Source organism: Oreochromis aureus, linkage group 7 (assembly GCF_013358895.1).
Source record: "Oreochromis aureus strain Israel breed Guangdong linkage group 7, ZZ_aureus, whole genome shotgun sequence".
Lineage (NCBI taxonomy): Eukaryota > Metazoa > Chordata > Actinopteri > Cichliformes > Cichlidae > Oreochromis > Oreochromis aureus.
This window is the reverse complement of record NC_052948.1, coordinates 55,383,899-55,401,320: the sequence shown is the minus strand read 5'-3', so window position 1 is coordinate 55,401,320 and position 17,422 is coordinate 55,383,899. Positions and strand designations below refer to the sequence as shown.

The 17,422-nt window shown below is 38.2% G+C and overlaps 2 protein-coding genes across 4 annotated transcripts in view; both read right to left on the bottom strand.

The window, feature by feature from the left end:
* tln1 (talin 1) overlaps window positions 1-10,656 on the bottom strand; it is a 60,185-nt gene extending 49,529 nt beyond the window's left edge. Inside the window, exon 1 of one of the 2 annotated variants that reach the window (XM_031738408.2) lies at window positions 9,822-10,656. The gene's annotated coding sequence lies outside the window, so the exon portion shown is untranslated. The remainder of the gene's footprint in view (window positions 1-9,821) is intronic. The other variant, XM_031738407.2, reaches the window with a different exon arrangement.
* Window positions 10,657-13,515: 2,859 nt separating this feature from the next.
* The window catches only part of hmgcs1 (3-hydroxy-3-methylglutaryl-CoA synthase 1 (soluble)), a 13,373-nt gene continuing 9,466 nt past the window's right edge, over window positions 13,516-17,422 (bottom strand). For both annotated transcript variants that reach the window (XM_031738395.2, XM_031738396.2), the window contains exon 10: window positions 13,516-14,430. In XM_031738395.2, the coding sequence (XP_031594255.1) occupies window positions 14,353-14,430 (78 nt within the window). In that variant the 3' untranslated portion in view covers window positions 13,516-14,352. The remainder of the gene's footprint in view (window positions 14,431-17,422) is intronic.

Below are 17,422 nucleotides of genomic sequence, written 5' to 3'. Positions count from 1 at the left end.
TTAACTTGCATTTGATAAATGAAATCCAAAGAGATATCGATGTAATTGAAGAAATATTCATTAGGCTGAAAAGCCTCCAAAATAAAGCAATCAGAGACAGCAAAAAAGTAAGATTAGTATGGAAAAATTGGTACATTCTTAAAAAGAAATGTACTGAGCAGCTCAGCGACACCAAACGGCCGGAAAAAACACAGAAAGTGGAACACTAAAGTGAGCAACTTCTTGAATTCAAATGTAGATGGTGTACAGCAACGCAGATTAGACTTTGAAAGGAAGCATCTACAAGAGCCTGTCCAAAAAGAAAAATCTCTTTGGAAAGATGAAACCAAGATGAACCTTAATGATTGCAAGAGAAAAGTATGGAAAAGGGAAGGCATAGTTCATGGTTAGAAAAACACCACATCATATATCAGATATGATGGAGACAATGTTATGCAGCAGGAAACTAGTTTTTAGCATTTGATATATGAAGCTAAAAATTTATTTTTAGACGAATGTGAGATGGCTGACCACAGGCCTCACAATGATTTGACACGAAATGACCCAAAACCGAAAGCAGAAAACTCTCGAAACTAACAGCAACTGAAGGTGGCTGCAGTAAAGGCCTGCCAAAGCATCACAAGGAAGGAAACAGTATTTGGTGATGTCTGACAATGTACTTAAAAGCTCAAAGTCTGCACTTTGGATTTAAAATCCACTGTGACAGTGTGCAGAGGCAAAATTTTAAAAAAAATGTTTACTGTCCAGGAGCTTACAGACAAAACTGTAAATTATTGGCCTTGGAAACCCAGAACCACTTGAATCCTCAAAATGCAAGATTAATGATGCACCAGTTTGGTTGCTCGACTGGTAAATCAGCAAGCAGTACTAGTAATTTTCTGCAGAGGCAGTAGCAGCAGAAGAAGAGGAAGAAGAAACTGAAAAAACAGAAGTAGCAACAAAAGCAGAAGCACAAGAAAAAGCATAAGCAATAGCCCAATTCCAGTGTAAGGTTCAACACAAATAACTTGTGGGAATGATTTAAAAAATAGCAGCCACATCAAACCAATGAAGGTGCAGGAGAAGATCATCTTAAATGGGAGATTAGCCAAATTTAAGAATCTGTACATTCTTTGTGCATGTTGTCAGGTATATTTATTGCCCTTCGTATATAACCATTGTGTAACACAACTATATATTTGCGCTTTTGAAGAGTTTCAGTCAAGTTTCAGAGTTCATCACAGCACAGAAACAGCTTTAGTGAATGTTACAAATGATCTTCTTATGGCCTCTGACAGTGGACTCATCTCTGTTATTGTCCTGCTAGACCTCAGCGCAGCGTTCGATACTGTTCAACCATAATATCCTATTAGAACAATAGCATATTGCTGCAGGGGTTTGTATCATATCTATCTAATAGACTCCAATTTGTTCATGTAAATGGAGAGTCCTCTTCACACACTAAGGTCAATTATGGCGTTCCACAGGGTTCAGTGCTAGGACCAATTCTGTTTGCATTATACATGCTTCCCTTAGGCAGTATCATTAGAAGACATAGCATACATTTTCACTACTATGCAGATGACAAAAAACTCTATCTATCCATGAAGCCAGATAACACACACCAATTAGTTAAACTGCAGGAATGTCTTCAAGACATAAAGACCTGGATGGCCTCTAATTTTCTGCTTCTTAATTCGGATAAAGATGAGGTTATTGTACTCAGCCCTGAAAATCTTAGAAATATGGTATCTAACCAGATTCTTTCTCTGGATGGCATTACCTTGGCCTCCAGTAACACTGTGAGGAATCTTGGAGTCATTTTTGACCAGGATATGTCCTTCAATGCACATATTAAACAAATATGTAGGACTGCTTTCTTCCATTTGCACAATATCTCTAAAATTAGAAATATCCTGTCTCACTGCTGAGTGATGCTGAAAAACTAGTCTATGCACTTATTACTTCTAGGCTGGACTACTATAATTCATTATTATCAGGATGTCCTAAAAACTCTCTGAAAAGCCTTCAGTTAATCCAAAATGCTGCAGCGTACTGATAGGGACTAGAAAGAGAGAGCATATTTCTCCTATATTGGCTTCCTGTTAAATCCAGAATTGAATTCAAAATCCTACTCCTCACATACAAGGTCTTAAATAATCAGGCCCCATCTTATCTTAATGACCTTATAGTACCATGCCACCCCATTAGAGCACTTCACTCTCACACTGCAGGCTTACTTGTTGATCCTAGAGTATTTAAAAGTAGAATGGGAGGCAGAGCCTTCAGTTTTCAGGCCCCTCTTCTATGGAACCAGCTTCCAGTTTGGATTAGGGAGACAGACACTATCTCTACTTTTAAGATTAGGCTTTAAACTTTCCTTTTTGCTAAAGCAAGTTAAGGCTGGATCAGGTGAGCCTGAATCCTCCCTTAGTTATGCTGCAATAGACATAGGCTGCTGGGGGACTCCCATGATGCATTGAGTTTTTCCTTTTCAGTCAGCTTTTTCACTCACTATGTGTTAATAGACCTCTCTACATTAAATCGGACTTGTTATTAATCTCCGTCTCTTCCACAGCATGTCTTCTATCCTGTCTTCCTTCTCTCACCCCAACCAATGGCCGCCCCTCCCTGAGCTGCGGTTCTGCCGGAGGTTTCTTCCTGTTAAAAGGGAGTTTTTCCTTCCCACTGTCGCCAAAGTGCTTGCTCATAGGGGGTCATTTGATTGTTGGGTTTTTCTCTGTATGTATTATTGTAGGGTCTACCTTACAATATAACGGGCCTTGAGGCGACTGTTGTTGTGATTTGGCGCTATATAAATAAGATTGAATTGAACTTAAATTTTAAAATCACATATATCATTTTGAGTTGCATAAAAGTCTTGGAGAAACAACATTTTGTTCAAATGTACAGTTGTTATATAGAAGAATGACAATAAAACCCACTTTATGCACAAGTTTTATAAATTTGCTGCAGTTCTTTAGTTTTGCCCAAAGAATTTACCTAAAGTTTATATTACAGCTGCAACGATTAATCAAGTAATTCAAATAAGTCAATTACAAAAAATTCTCGACACAAATTCTTTGCTTCGATGCTTCATTTAATCCACGGCTCTGTAGCGTGCAGATGTGTCAAACAATATATACCTGAGTTTTTCACCCGCATTTGTTAAATTTCTAAAAACTGACCAAAAAATACAAACGTTTTTAGGAGCAGTGAATAAAAAGTGTAAATAAAAAGTGTGACAACATTAAGCCCACAGCCCCCAGTTCTAAACAGAAACACTGATAACACAACAGCAGCAATGTTGATGACACTGGCACAGTTTAATGTGAAAACTTCCAGATTAGACGGTGTGGGATAATGTTTGTGATCAAACGGATTAAAGATGCACTTCATGGCCCAAGCTGAACAATGCCAGGTGTAAGAATTATGCCTTATGCCTGTTAGCAATTTTAAACATATAAAAAAGTACAGAGAACTTTAAAAATGAAATAAAGAATAGGAGAAATATTATAAGTTAATAACAATTCGCAAGTTCAACTAATATCTGTCCACTTGTGAATACCACCTGTGCCTTACTTGTAAACCGCATGTGTTTGTTATTTTCCTGTGTAAATCATAAATCGTTGTCAATTTTACTTCCTGCATTAGTTTTCCATCCTTGATTGTATACCTCATGCTGATTAATCTCACCAACTGTATATCTGGTTACTTCCTGTTTTATTTTGAAATTTCTGTATGTCTTACACTTAACTTAGTTATACTTCCGGCCTTTGCTTTGTTGCACTACCACACCTGTTTCCAGTTAGCCACTGGTCTTAGTATATACAGCTCCAGCTTTGCACTAACCACTTGTCATCTGGTAAACTTGCTTAGTCAAGCTTCCCAGCATTCCTCATGATTTTGTTATTTTCCTTTGTGAACTTCTCATTTCCTTTTGGACAGCTCTATGGACTTTGCCTTTTGCCTACACCCTCCCAGAGTGGTTTTTACTCTGCCTATGTGTATCCTGCATTGGGTTCTCTTCCTGATTTTTACAGTAAGATCTGGCCAGTATGAACCCAGATGCTACTTTGTTTGCTGGGGAATTTTATGATTTTATCATTTACTCTAATCTGTCTTCATGGTGAATCGAAGAGAGCTCTTAGTTGGTATCTTAAAAAGACTATACTGAAAGTAGTGCCTTTTTAGACTGGTTATGTGGTCTTATGCTCCTAGCCATTCAATGCTCTAGCCTTTCCAAGATGATAAGGTACAACACTGGGTCAATCAATCAGTCAATCAAAATTTATTTATATAGCACATTTAAAAACAACAGTTTTGATCAAAGTGCTTCACAAATTATGAAAATAAATAAATAAAATAAGACAAATACAACGCAAGACGAGACAAACATAGAAACCAACCAAATGATAATCAAACTATCTTACATCAAAGCCAGAGTAAAAAGATGGGTCTTTAAACGAGATTTAAAAGACTGAACAGTCTCAGAAGAGCTAATGGCAATAGGGAGGTTGTTCCACAGTCTAGGAGCTACAATAGCAAAGGCACGGTCGCCTCTGGTTTTCAACCTAGACTTAGGTTGCATTAAGGATTATAGGATTATACAGATGAAGAAGTTCTGTTAAATAGCTGGGTGGCTGAAATGACTGAAGCTTCCCTGCTCCAAAGCCCCATGGAAACTCAGCTGCCCAGCACTGCAAGTGGACAGACTGACTCGACTTGTACCTCTCCTGTTTCCACATCTATCACTGGAAGGTCGTTCGAAAGGCAATCAATGGTTCCCATGCTCTTGTGTCATAGGCAGCTACTCATTCTTGAGTAAGTGAGGTGTCCCAACTAGCTTTCCTGTATTCAGGCAGCTCATTTGAACTCACCTATTCATGATCTGATCTGATCTGATCTGATCTAGGGTAAAGTTTCCTTTTTTCCTTCGGCATCAAAATTGGGATTTGTTCTAGAAAGTTAAAAACAAACTAACCCCTCTGAAAGGATTTTCAAAAATGTGGTTTTGGACAACATCTTGTCTGTTCTGTATCAATCAAGAACCCTACCACTGCGATGAATAGTGATCCCTTCCTAATAATATGCCAAAAGCACTTTAGAAACTCCCACCTGAAACTTAGTTTTAGGTTACCCTGATAGTACAAAATGCCCAGCATCCACACTGACCAAGACACACTGACATCCATAGAAATAAGCTTCTATGTCAGGGGTGTCCAACTCAAGCCCTTAAGGAGGCCTCAAAATGCTGCAACAAGAGTACTGATAGGGACTAGAAAGAGAGAGCATATTTCTCCTGTATTGGGTTCCCTTCATTGGCGCCCTGTTAAATCCAGAATTGAATTCAAAATCCTACTCCTCACATACAAGGTCTTAAATAATCCGGCCCCATCTTATCTTAGTGACCTTGTAGTACCATATGACCCCATTAAAGCACTTCGCTCTCGCACTGCAGGCTTACTTGTTGATCCTAGAGTATTTAAAAGTAGAATGGGAGGCAGAACCTTCAGTTTTCAGGCCCCTCTTCTATGGAACCAGCTTCCAGTTTGGATTCGGGAGACAGACACTATCTCTACTTTTAAGATTAGGCTTAAAACATTCCTTTTTGCTAAAGCATATAGTTAGGGCTGGATCAGGTGACCCTGATCCAGTCCTGACCCTGAACCCTTTTCAGTCAGTCAGCTTTTTCACTCACTATGTGTTAATAGACCTCTCTACATTAAATCGTACTTGTTATTAATCTTTGTCTCTTCCACAGCATGTCTTCTATCCTGTCTTCCTTCTCTCACCCTAACTGATGGCCGCCCCTCCCTGAGCTGCGGTTCTGCCGGAGGTTTCTTCCTGTTAAAAGGGAGTTTTTCCTTCCCACTGTCGCCAAAGTGCTTGTTCATAGGGAGTCATTTGATTGATGGGTTTTTCTCTGTATGTATTATTGTAGGGCCTACCTTACAATATAAAGTGCCTTTAGGCGACTGTTGTTGTGATTTGGCGCTATAAAAATAAAATTGAATTAAACTGAATTGAAAAGGGGCGGTGTCCTGCAGGTTTTAGATATCACCCTGGGTCAAAAAACATCAAATGATTAGTTCATTAACAGGCCTCTGGAGAACTTCAACACATGTTGAGAAGGCAATTTAAATCAGCTGTGCTGGATAAAGGACACATCTAAAACCTGCAGGACACTGGCCCTTGAGCCCTGGACTTGGACAGTCCAGTTCTATGGGAAGTGCACTGAGCAGTGTAGACAAAAGGGCATCACCCCGATCTACTTCTATCAGGATGATGCTATTTTGAAACAAATATCCAACACTAGTAATGACAGATGCTTTCACTGAGCTGAGCAGACTCAACACAACCATACAATCAAGGAGGCAACTCTCCAACTTACTGTCAAAGTCCCACCAGAACAGATGTTTGCAGAAGTTAACACAGCTCGACTAAAGGCATCACATAAACTATTCAGAGTGTGTATGCCACTGCAGCTATCCTGAAGACATGTAGACACATGTGGGTAGATCACACTTGCAGGTTAGACAATTTTTTTTTTTTTGCCACTGTGGCCCCTACACTGTGGAACTCTCTCCCCCAAGCATTAAGAACAGCGGACTCAGTAGCTGTTTTTAAAAAACAACTCAAAACTTACCTTTTTAAAACTGCTTTTGGTTAATTTTTTGCCTGTTTTATTTTCTCTTTTAAATCTTTTTATGACTTGTAATCTTATGTGCAGCACTTTGTGATTCTGTCTTGAAAGGTGCTATATAAATAAAAAAAAAAAAATTTATTTATTTATTTGTTGACCAAGAAATTAATCAGCAGGAATATCCCTAATTCTGTGAATGAGGATATGCTCACTTTTCTTAATTGCAGCAACAACATACTCACTCATTGCACATTTAAACACACAGGCTGTGTCCAAATTCAGGGGCCGCATCCTTCGGAGGACCCGGCCTACGTAGACCAGGTCCTTACACATGAACACACTCCTCTTAATGTTTAAGAAACCAGTCACCAGTCTGATGCAGGGCTGACATTAAAACGTAATTTCTAAAAGGGAAACCAATGAGTAGTTAATTTTAAAACACATGTGTTTTTTCTTTTTTGAATATGAATGTGAGGTGGCCAGGTGTTGTGGCTGGAAAACAAGCTCAAACCATCACCCCCTTCTACCACGCTTAACAGTTGGTGAGATCCTGATACCATGTATTTGGTTTTCTCCAAACGTGGTGCTGTTCATTGTGGACACACATCTCAATTTTGGTTTTGTCTGTCGGAATGACATTGTTCCATAAGTCTTGTGGCTGGATGAGATGCAAACCTAAGCCATGCTGTCATTCCTTTTAGAGAGAAAAGGGTCTTGGCAGCCCTTCCAAACAAGCCATACATGTTCAATTTCTTCCTTATTTTAACATACTGAGGCCTGTAAAGACTGAGATGTAGCTCTTGTGTTTTTTGCATTTTCTCTAAACAGTGCAGACTCTACCCATGAGTTGAATTTACTAGGACATTGACTCTTAGGAAGATTGGGAGCTGTCTTGAATGTTTTCCACATGGGAATAGTCTTTCTAAAAATGGCTTTAAAACCATTCCCCGAGTGGTGGTAGTTTCTCTAAGATCACTGATGATGTTTTAGCATTGCGTTACACACCTATTTTTGCTTAGTTTTTTTTCCAAAATAAATAATGACATTGTATGTCATGTGTTCATCAAGTTTTATTTACATAATTTCAGCACCTGGTAAGGACCTAATAATTGTTTTATTATGTTCTCATATGTAAAACCTTAGAATTCACCTGGAGCCCATTCTCCATACATGGATTAATGTTTCTGATGTATCAAATTTTTGAAAATTTGGCATAATACCAGCCAGTATTACAGTTAGTGTGATGCTATCACAAGATAAGATCTGTTTCTTTCTATTCTTTATACGCATTTCATTTAATCATAAACCACCCAACAACATTAGGGTTTTGTATGATTTTGAAATTAAGTAAGAGCTGTATTTTCTTCCAGTCTCCTCATTGGTGTGACTGAACTCCCCAGGCATCTCACACAGCCATGGGAATTGGCTCATGTCTAAAACAAATGATTTCTTGTGGACTAGTGGCTGCACATGTTGTCTTGACCAAATATGGCTGAGTTAAAACACTACACTCCAACCACGGCAACACATTGGAATGGAAGCAGGTTTCCTTAACTGGTGTGAGAATAGTCCATGATACAACTACCAAAATGGGATTTTACTCTGTTACCTGAATTTTGTATGGCTGGTAGATTAGCTCAGATTACTACACAGCATGGCCTGAACCTTGAATACTGGAGGCCTTTCTTCATTTCTCTACAGCCCAGATCACAGTGCTTCACCAGTGTATTACATGCATAGTGGCTTGGCAGTTAAAAGTTAGCTTCAGCTACACATGTGAAGCTGGTTAATGAAAAAAATCCACACACACACAAGACATATAAGACTACATCAACTAACAAAGAATCTGTTCAGCTAAAAAGAAACACAACACTCAGGAAGGCAAAGACAGCACATCACAATAAGCTGGATTATTGGATTTCTTTTTAGTTCCAGTTTACGTTTTGTTCTTACTTTTGTAAGACCTCATGATTCTCTATCTTTATCTCTTGCTCCCCCGCCTCCCCTTAAAATAGTTAGATTTTTACTTATTTATTTTAGCTGTGGTTGTGGTTGAAAATGTGCAGTCCACTGAGAGCATGCCATCTTATGCATATATTAACTGTTCCCTTATATGTGTTCTAGTGTCAGATAGTTACCTAACATGTAACAAAACTCCTTATTTAATGAACACAGGCTGATCTTTACAAGTTCAAAAAAGAAGGTGAAACATTTACTGAAGACATTAATTTTCAGTGAATGATAAGTGTTTATTTATCCCAAAATTTGGGAAATTACTGTGTCACAGCAGCATGATATAAAAACATAGAATAATAGAATATCAAAATGTAAAGATGTAAAAATCTAATGAGATACAAGTTTAAATACAAAATCAAGCAGTTATTAATTTTTATAACATTCTTTTAATCAATTAATGTAATAAGCAATTTAACAGAGACAAAAATGCTTTTGTTCGGTTTTTAGTTTATTTATTTACTTATTTTAGGTGAGCCTGTCTAAAAATGTACAGCTCTTAATTCTTCCAGGCTAGTTTCAACAGGCCGTCCTTCAGCCTGTAGAAAGTACCCTTTGTTTTTTCCTTTATTGCTCGATGGTTAGTAGACATATCTGCATCCAAATGCCTTCATTGTGTTGCACAACACATCACAGCGGTGTAAGAATTTACACCCAGAGGCGATATTTTTTCTTGTTCTAACAGCTGCATAACACGCCCAGGACACTTATGAGCGGCCTACAAAATGACTGTGATGAACTGAACTTGCATGCTGTAGGTCAAAAGGGGAACAATACAGCTGCTAACTCCTTTTAACTTTGACATTAAAACAGTTTCATAGTACAAAGGTAACTTATACACATCTCATCAAAATGCGCGTATTGTAGGGAAGCATGAGAGGACAGCGACACGGCACACAGAAAATTCAGATGTGTGTGCGTGTGTGTGAGAGAGAGAGAGGTGGTCTGTCTTTTGGCGCTTGATACTTTCGATTCGTCTCCCATTTGTGTGATTTAACTTCTGGGTTATCATATACACTACCGTTTATCCGCTCTCTACATTAGAAGGCCCAAGTCTGCATACGTTTACTAATCTGTCTCGCTTCCATGTCGAGTCTGTGGTGACGTCAGGGACTTCGCGTTTTTTAAAAAAAACGAAGAAAAAAGCTAGAAACTTTTCAAAGTTAGAAACATTCAGTCTGACCTGGGCGCGTTAATCCACTCTCGTCGACGGCCACTCAAACACGGAAAAACAGAGCTGATTTAACGATCCTTAAATTAACTCCCGACAACAAATAAAGTTTTCCACCAGGGGAAAGGCCAGAAGACGACTTTTTCTCAGTTCCTCTCCCTATCCCTCGGCAGCGGCTTGCGAAAAACTCCACCCTGGCTCAGCGCGTCGACGCACAGAGGGGCGGTGTAGAGTTCGGGTACTGTTCTGCAGCAGACGAATAACACTGAGCGTGTTTTCATACTCTTCTATTTTGTTTCCGAACTCTGTCTGTCTTGTTTTCAATACTAAATCAACTTAATTTGACTCTTAATGCCACGGACTGTGCTGGAGGAGACCGCGGGGACGTTCAGATCTGCTTTGCTAGGGTTTCCGGGTAGACAGACATGTTTCCTTCAAACGTTGGCCAGCTGCATTTCAAGTTGCCCAGGCTGGTTCGGTGGGTGTGTCAGAAGTGTCAACATCGTCGTATTATAAAGCTGGTTTGTGCACGAAACGCTGGGGCCACATAACGGTAAAAGTGGCAGCTCCATGAAACTTCAACTTATCTTACTTTTTCTTTGGTCTGAACACTGCTCGCATCCGGCTGTCATCACTGACAGTGACGGAACCGAAATCCAGTGTTTCTCTTCTGTAGCCCTCTTTTTAATGTTCTCTTTGATTAATTTTTTTAAAGTTTTTAAAAAGCTACTATCTGCAATACAAACAATAATAACAAAATAACATTGAAGTCTAAGGTGGCTTTCTTACTTGTCATTCCCTGTCTTACAAAGCTCTTGAACCTGTGACTTACCGGGATTACTTTCTCACCATCTGCAAGGATATATAAATTTTCAGTTAAAAAATAAGATTTCAAATAAAAACTTTAGTTTTGTCCCTGTAGTTTTACAATAATAAAACTAAGATTATTTTTCTTTAAATAAATCTTAATCACACATTAAACACATTTCTTTTGTCTCTTTATTATTATTATGTTATTATAGTATTATAATATTATATTATGTTATATTATTCAGTCAGTGTCAATGGTCACTCAATATTAATTTGCTGTTTTTAGGGAAAGGTATATTTTCTGTGATTATTGCAAGACATCTCTAATGTTCAAGCTATTTTTAATACAAATGTTCTGCAAATTAATATTAATTAAAAAGATGGGAACTGTAAAAACAGATTCTGAATACATATTAAATGCTTCAGTATGCAACTCTGCAAAGCAAGTAGTAGTGGCATAGCCTTTTTGCGAATTAAGTTTAGTGAAATGTTATTTAAAATCAGTGAAGGAAAATGGATAGATGGCTATTTCTTCTGTCAAATAAGCAACTTACTAAAACAAATTAGTCATCTATTTTGCCACTGAAACAAATATTTTGTGTTCTTTTATGGTATATTACTTTGGATAGATGTACAGAAATAACAGAAAATTACCGTTGTGTAAAAACATAGACATTTTCCATCATTTTATTGCAGTTTTACTGCTTTAAGTAACCTAAGATCTTGTATATTTCTGCATATGTTTTATGTTAATTAAAAGCTATTTACACATGTAAAAACAATTACATTAGCATTGTTACCATGCACACTCAACATCACGAGTGAGTAGAGTTAGTTTAACAGCTTAATAATTAGCTGACAATTCAACTACAGTGTTGCAGTTAGTAGTTAGAGGATTTAAAATATAATAATTCTCCTTATTATTTGAAAAAAATCCAGGAAATATTGGCAATTTAGAATCTAATCAAAAACTAGATTATTGAAAGCCTCTAATAGCCAACAGCATTGTTGAATCTATTCTAAATTTAATGCCACAGAAATGATGCGCAATAAATCCCACTTTCCATTTATTTGTGATCCTTGCAAAATCATTATCATGAATTCTTTAATCTATTAAAGAGCATTAAAGAGGAAGACACATTATTTTCTGTAGTGTGAAGTATATATGAGTCAGGAAAACATTAGGTGTTTCCACTTATTAGAACAGGATAACAGTGTGTTTGCATTTTAATCTGAACTTAACTTAAGATGATTTTAGTCTTTTAGTTAATCAGTCTATCTCAGCTCGAGCCTGTCCTAGGGCAAAATGCGGGGTATACCCTGGACAGGTCGCCTGTATGTCACAGGGCTAACAGAGACTGAGAACCATTCACACCCATCACTACAAGCCTTTGGACTGTGGGAGGAAGCTGGAGCACCCGGAGAGAACTGACACAAACACAGGGATGCAAACTCCACACAGAAAGACCCTGGCCTGATGGTGGAATTAAACTCAGGACCTTCCTGCTGTGAGGCAACAGCGCTAACCACAGCACCACCATGCTGCCCGCAACAGTGCTAACCACAGCACCACTGTGCTGCCCACAACAATCCAATTCTGATAACTAACCTAATTATGAGAAATTTCATGGACTGACAAGACAAAAGTTGAACCTTTTGGAAGGTATGTGTCCATTACATTTGGCATAAACAAGCGCTTGATTCCAGTTGTTGGTGCTAAAGGTTGCCCGACCAGTTATTAGATCAAGGGGGCAATAGTTTTTTCACATTGGGTCATTTAGCTTTGGATTTATTTTCCCCTTAATAATAAACACCTTCATATAGAAACTGCATTTTCTGTTTCCTTGTGTTATCTTTGTCTAATATTTAAATGTGTTTGATCTGAAATATTTCAGTGTAACAAACATAAAAAAAGAGGAAATCAGGAAGGTAAACCCTTTTTTGTTACACCACTTTATGTTCAATTTCTCAATCACTTTGCTATATAAATAGTCAAATGATGACAAATATGAGGATGGTAAATTTATGGCAAATGGCCTGTATTTGTATAGCGCTTTTACTAGTCCCTAAGGACCCCAAAGCGCTTTACACAACCAGTCATCCACCCATTCACACACACATTCACTCAATTTATTCAAATTATGCCAATCTAATGTATGTATGTAGTCACCCTCATTCTACAGGAATAATAAAGGATTCTTCCATGTTTTGTATAAGTATGACAAGCAGCTACAGGAAATTTCTGATGGAGGTTCCTGCTTCTAAGAGGTTGTCAAACTACAAGTTACTGAAATGAAATTGTTTGGCTGCTTTCTGCTTGCACTGTTTGCAACAGAGACCTAAAAGTACACGTGTAAATTTGTGTAAATTTAACTACTGAATTTAATTACAAGATCAGACTGTGCTTTCAAGAATCATAGGACAAATTACTCAAATTCCAGAGGGTTTACAAAGGATTTCTAGCAGCTGTCTGTACGGTACCTATATTTTTTCCCTTGAAACACTGATTAGATTGGATGAATGTAAAATTCAGATTTCTTACAAAGGGCCACATCACAAGAAGACAACCTTGCAGGCACTGGCTATAATGTTTCCATGACAACATTTTTAAATAATCTTCTTTCCCCTTTTTGGTTTCTGTAATAGACTGAACTGTTTGTTTACATGTTGAGGCAATAAATGACTTGCTAACTATTTAATTCTGTAAGTGAACAGTGGTTTAGAAAATGACAATGAATGAGAATGCAACCAATGACATTACCCAGTTTAATGAATTAGACTGCAAATATGAAGTTTCAGCTAAAGTTCCCTCTGTCCAAGAACATGTCTTTTCTTGTCTGACCAGTTTCTCAAATTCACAGAAAGTTCTTTGAAAAATGGAAAATTACAAGCCAGAGACAGTTTGATATTTTTGATTTATTTATCAGTGAAATGTTTAACACTATTAAACATTTTCTTACAATAACCCCTCAATAAATTGATTGGTGTCTCAACAAAATAAAACCAGGTATGTGTTACAAAGTATACAGTATGCTACAGTGCATATTTTCATTTTTCTCTCTTTTTTTTTTTCTTTTTACAGATTTACATTGGGTTTTAGATATTTGGCTCCCGGAATCAGAAGTTTAAAGACAACACACCATTTGCCTACTGGAAAAAGCTCCTCTTTATATAGCATCATTTTGCCTCGTGTTCAACTGTTCTGGTTTATGATGACCAAGTGACATTGTAAAGTCAACGACTTTATAAATAGAAAACTGATGTAATTAATACAACCAGCAGAATACGGGTAGCACCTCCATCATATGCTGTGACAGCAGTACAATTTTAAATCATAAAAACAGGTGAAGCATACTCTGCGGGGGGGTTTTTTCATTAGAGAAAAACCTGAAGTCATGAAGTCACATCATCACTGGTTGGCAGCTGTCAGAATCAATCATGCTATGTCTATGTCTGTTTATGGTTCTCCCAAATATAGCTGTTCATGAAATATAAAAGTTGAAATAAAGGATAACTAAAATAAAATATTGTGATAACAGACTCTGCTCAGGTTTACTGTCCTGCAGTAACACATGAAGACAAGGGGACTGTTTGTAGTCCTCCACTAATGGAGATTTAATCATAATTTTGCACGACACAGCACTTTCTGTTGCTATTCATCTGATCTCTATTGTCTCGCATAGTTTCCAAACTGCTGGAACTTTATAACTCTCCGAGTAGGTGCAGAGTACTTTCAGTTGCTGACGGCTCTTTCAGATCCAGCCGTGGCTGCAGGCATACGAGGCATCTTCTTTACTGGACTTGGGATGTGCTGAAAGAAGAAAACATAATCAACATCATGAAAAAATTCATTACTGCCCATATGTTGAATTTTAACAGGTTAGATCACTCTGATTATATGGGAGAAGCAATGCTGCATGTGCAGGAGGATTCTTTCGTAGATGGGCAAAAGGGCTTCAGTATCTTGTCTAGGTACACCAAGACATGCAGAGAGAATGCTGATAACTCCACATTTATGTTTTACATAAACCGTCATCCATCCAAGTGCCCAGGAACACTTTTCAGGAAGCCAAATGGTTCCTTCAGACCACTGCTTGTTTGTTTGCATTTACACTGTGAAAAAGAACCATCTGACCAGTGTAAATCTGAGATGACAATCACTTTGGCTCAGAAGTAAACTATATTGCCAAAAGTACTCACTCACCCATCCAAATCACTGAATTCAGCTGTTCCAATCACCTCCATAGACACAGGTGTATAAAGCACCTAGGCATGCAGACTGCTTCTACATGCATTTGGGAAATGATGGGCCGTTCTAAGGAGCTCAGTGAATTCCAGTGTGGTAGTGTGATAGGATGCCACTAGTGGAATCAAGTCCATTTGTCAGTTTCTTTCACATTCCACAGTACGCCCTTAGTGGTATTATAACAAAGTGGAAGTGATTAGGAATGACAGCCACCAAGTGGTACGCCGTGTGAAAATCTGAGGATGCTGAGGTGCAGAGTTTGCAACATTCTGCAGAGTCAACACCTCCAAACTTCCTGTGGAAATTAGCTCAAGGACAATGTGCAAAGAGCTTCATGGAACGCATTTCCCTGGATGAAAACTCATCCAACCCTTTCACCACCAAGCGCAATGTGAAGCAGATCATTTGTTAGAGCAGTTGAGACGTCTTCTCTCCAGTTACGAATAACAACTCTCTGTTTGGCAATTCAATGGACAAGTCTGGGTTTGGCTGTTGCCAAAAAGAACTTTTTTTGTCTCACTGCAATGGGCCGAGTGTAAAGTTTAGTGGATTGGGGATTATGGTGTGGGGTTGTTTTTCAGGAGGGGCTCAGCTCCTTAGTTCTAATGAGATGAACTCTTAATAATTCAGCATCCAAGACATTTTGGACAATTTGATGCTCCCAACTTTTCGAGACCAGTTTGGGGAGTGCCTCTTCCTGTTCCAACATGACTGCACACCAGTGTACAAAGCAAGGTCCATAAAGACATGGATGAGGGAATTTGATGTCAAAGAACTTGACTGAGTCCTGATCTCAAACCTATAGAACACCTTTGGGATGAATTAAAGAGGTGATTATGAGCCAGGCCTTCTCCCCCAACAGCAGTGTCTGACCTCAAGAATGCAATTCTGGAAAGGGAAGTGTCTAATGGGGGTTTCTGCCACAAAGAGTGGACTGACATTACTTTAAACTAGATGGATTAAGAATGGGATGTCACTTAAATTCATATGCATGTGAAGGCAGACAAACAAATACCTTTGGCAATATAGTGTATAGGGATGTGCATGACTAGACAACTACAGGAGTAATTGTCACTACTGTCACTAGTCGGTACCAGATGTACTAGTTGTTTAATGTAATTGTTTTCAATTGATGCCAAATATCAGTAAATTGTTATCTTCTAAATGTTATCTACCACCAGGTGGAGCTGCCGCTCTGAGATTGTTGTTGACAAACATCATAAATCTCTTAATCTCACCTGATCTTTTTGTTGACAAGATTATTGTGTGAATTTTGTAAGGCATTCACACTATTGAGTTCCTGTTTCTCTTTATTCTTCACTACTATTATTATTATTATTATTATTATTATTATTATTATTATTATTATTATTATCATTATTATTATTATTATTATTCTAGTTGTTAGTTCTTTTTCTAGATGTAAAAGAATGAGATTGCTTATACTAGCTGTGGAAATGAGCTGTTTCTGCAAGGTGGATGGGCTTTCCCTTAGAACAGGGTGAGGAGTTCAGTCATTCAGGAAAGGTTTAGAGTACAGCGGCTAGGGCTGGGCCATATCATACCGTTCACGGTAACACCGGTATAATGTTGGGCAATGATAAGAAAATGAAATATCGCGATAGAATATGGGTAAAATGCGCATGCGCAGTGCCTATGTTTACATACGCACATGGCGGCGACGGAGAATGAGAAGAGCGAAAGTGGATCGTTAAATGAAACGGATGAACCGGAATTGGTTTGCAAAAATGCTGCAACTTCAGTGGTGTGGACCTGGTTTAGCTTTCGTCCGTCAGATACACAACAAAGCACTATTTTTGGTAGAGCATGCTAGCGGCCCGTCGTTATTACCGTGTTTTTTGGAAAATACGGCACACTTAAAATCAATCCTTTGATTTTTCTGAAAATCGACAGTGCCCCTTATAATCCCGTGTGCCTTATGTATGAATTCTGGTTGTGTTTACTGACCTCGAAACGATTTATGTGGTACACGGCGCTCGAAAATCTGTCAAATGTTTTAGTACGACTTTGTTAAGCTACGAACCCGCACCGCTTGATGGATTGTCGGAGCATTACGGCTATCGTAGGCAGGAGCCTTGCGGAGTGATACGTACTGTGCTTCGACATAATATTACCGTATTGTGTGTGTATAACCTCTTTTTAAGTTTTGTGGATATTATACATGGTTATACTGATGATATGTCAGCCAATTTCCACTGGAAATGCCTTTTGGTTAAACTGTCAGCAAGGAATTTGCATTTGCTCTGTTAAATTTTTATTTTTTACTTTAATGCACATAAAAAACAGCTACTTGTTTAAGTTAAAATACATTGATGGGGTTTTTTTGCACTAATAAAGTTGTGGAGTTGGTAAAGTATTTTGTCTAGTGTCAATTATATCGTCAGTTATGTCGTTATCGCAAATTTTCAAATATATATCGTGATAAATTTTTTTGGGTCATATTGCCCTGCTCTAACAGCGGCTACAAAAGAAGACAGTTGAGGTGGTCGCCTCCTGAATAAAGTGTTGCAACACCAGCTGGGCGTGTCATACCGAG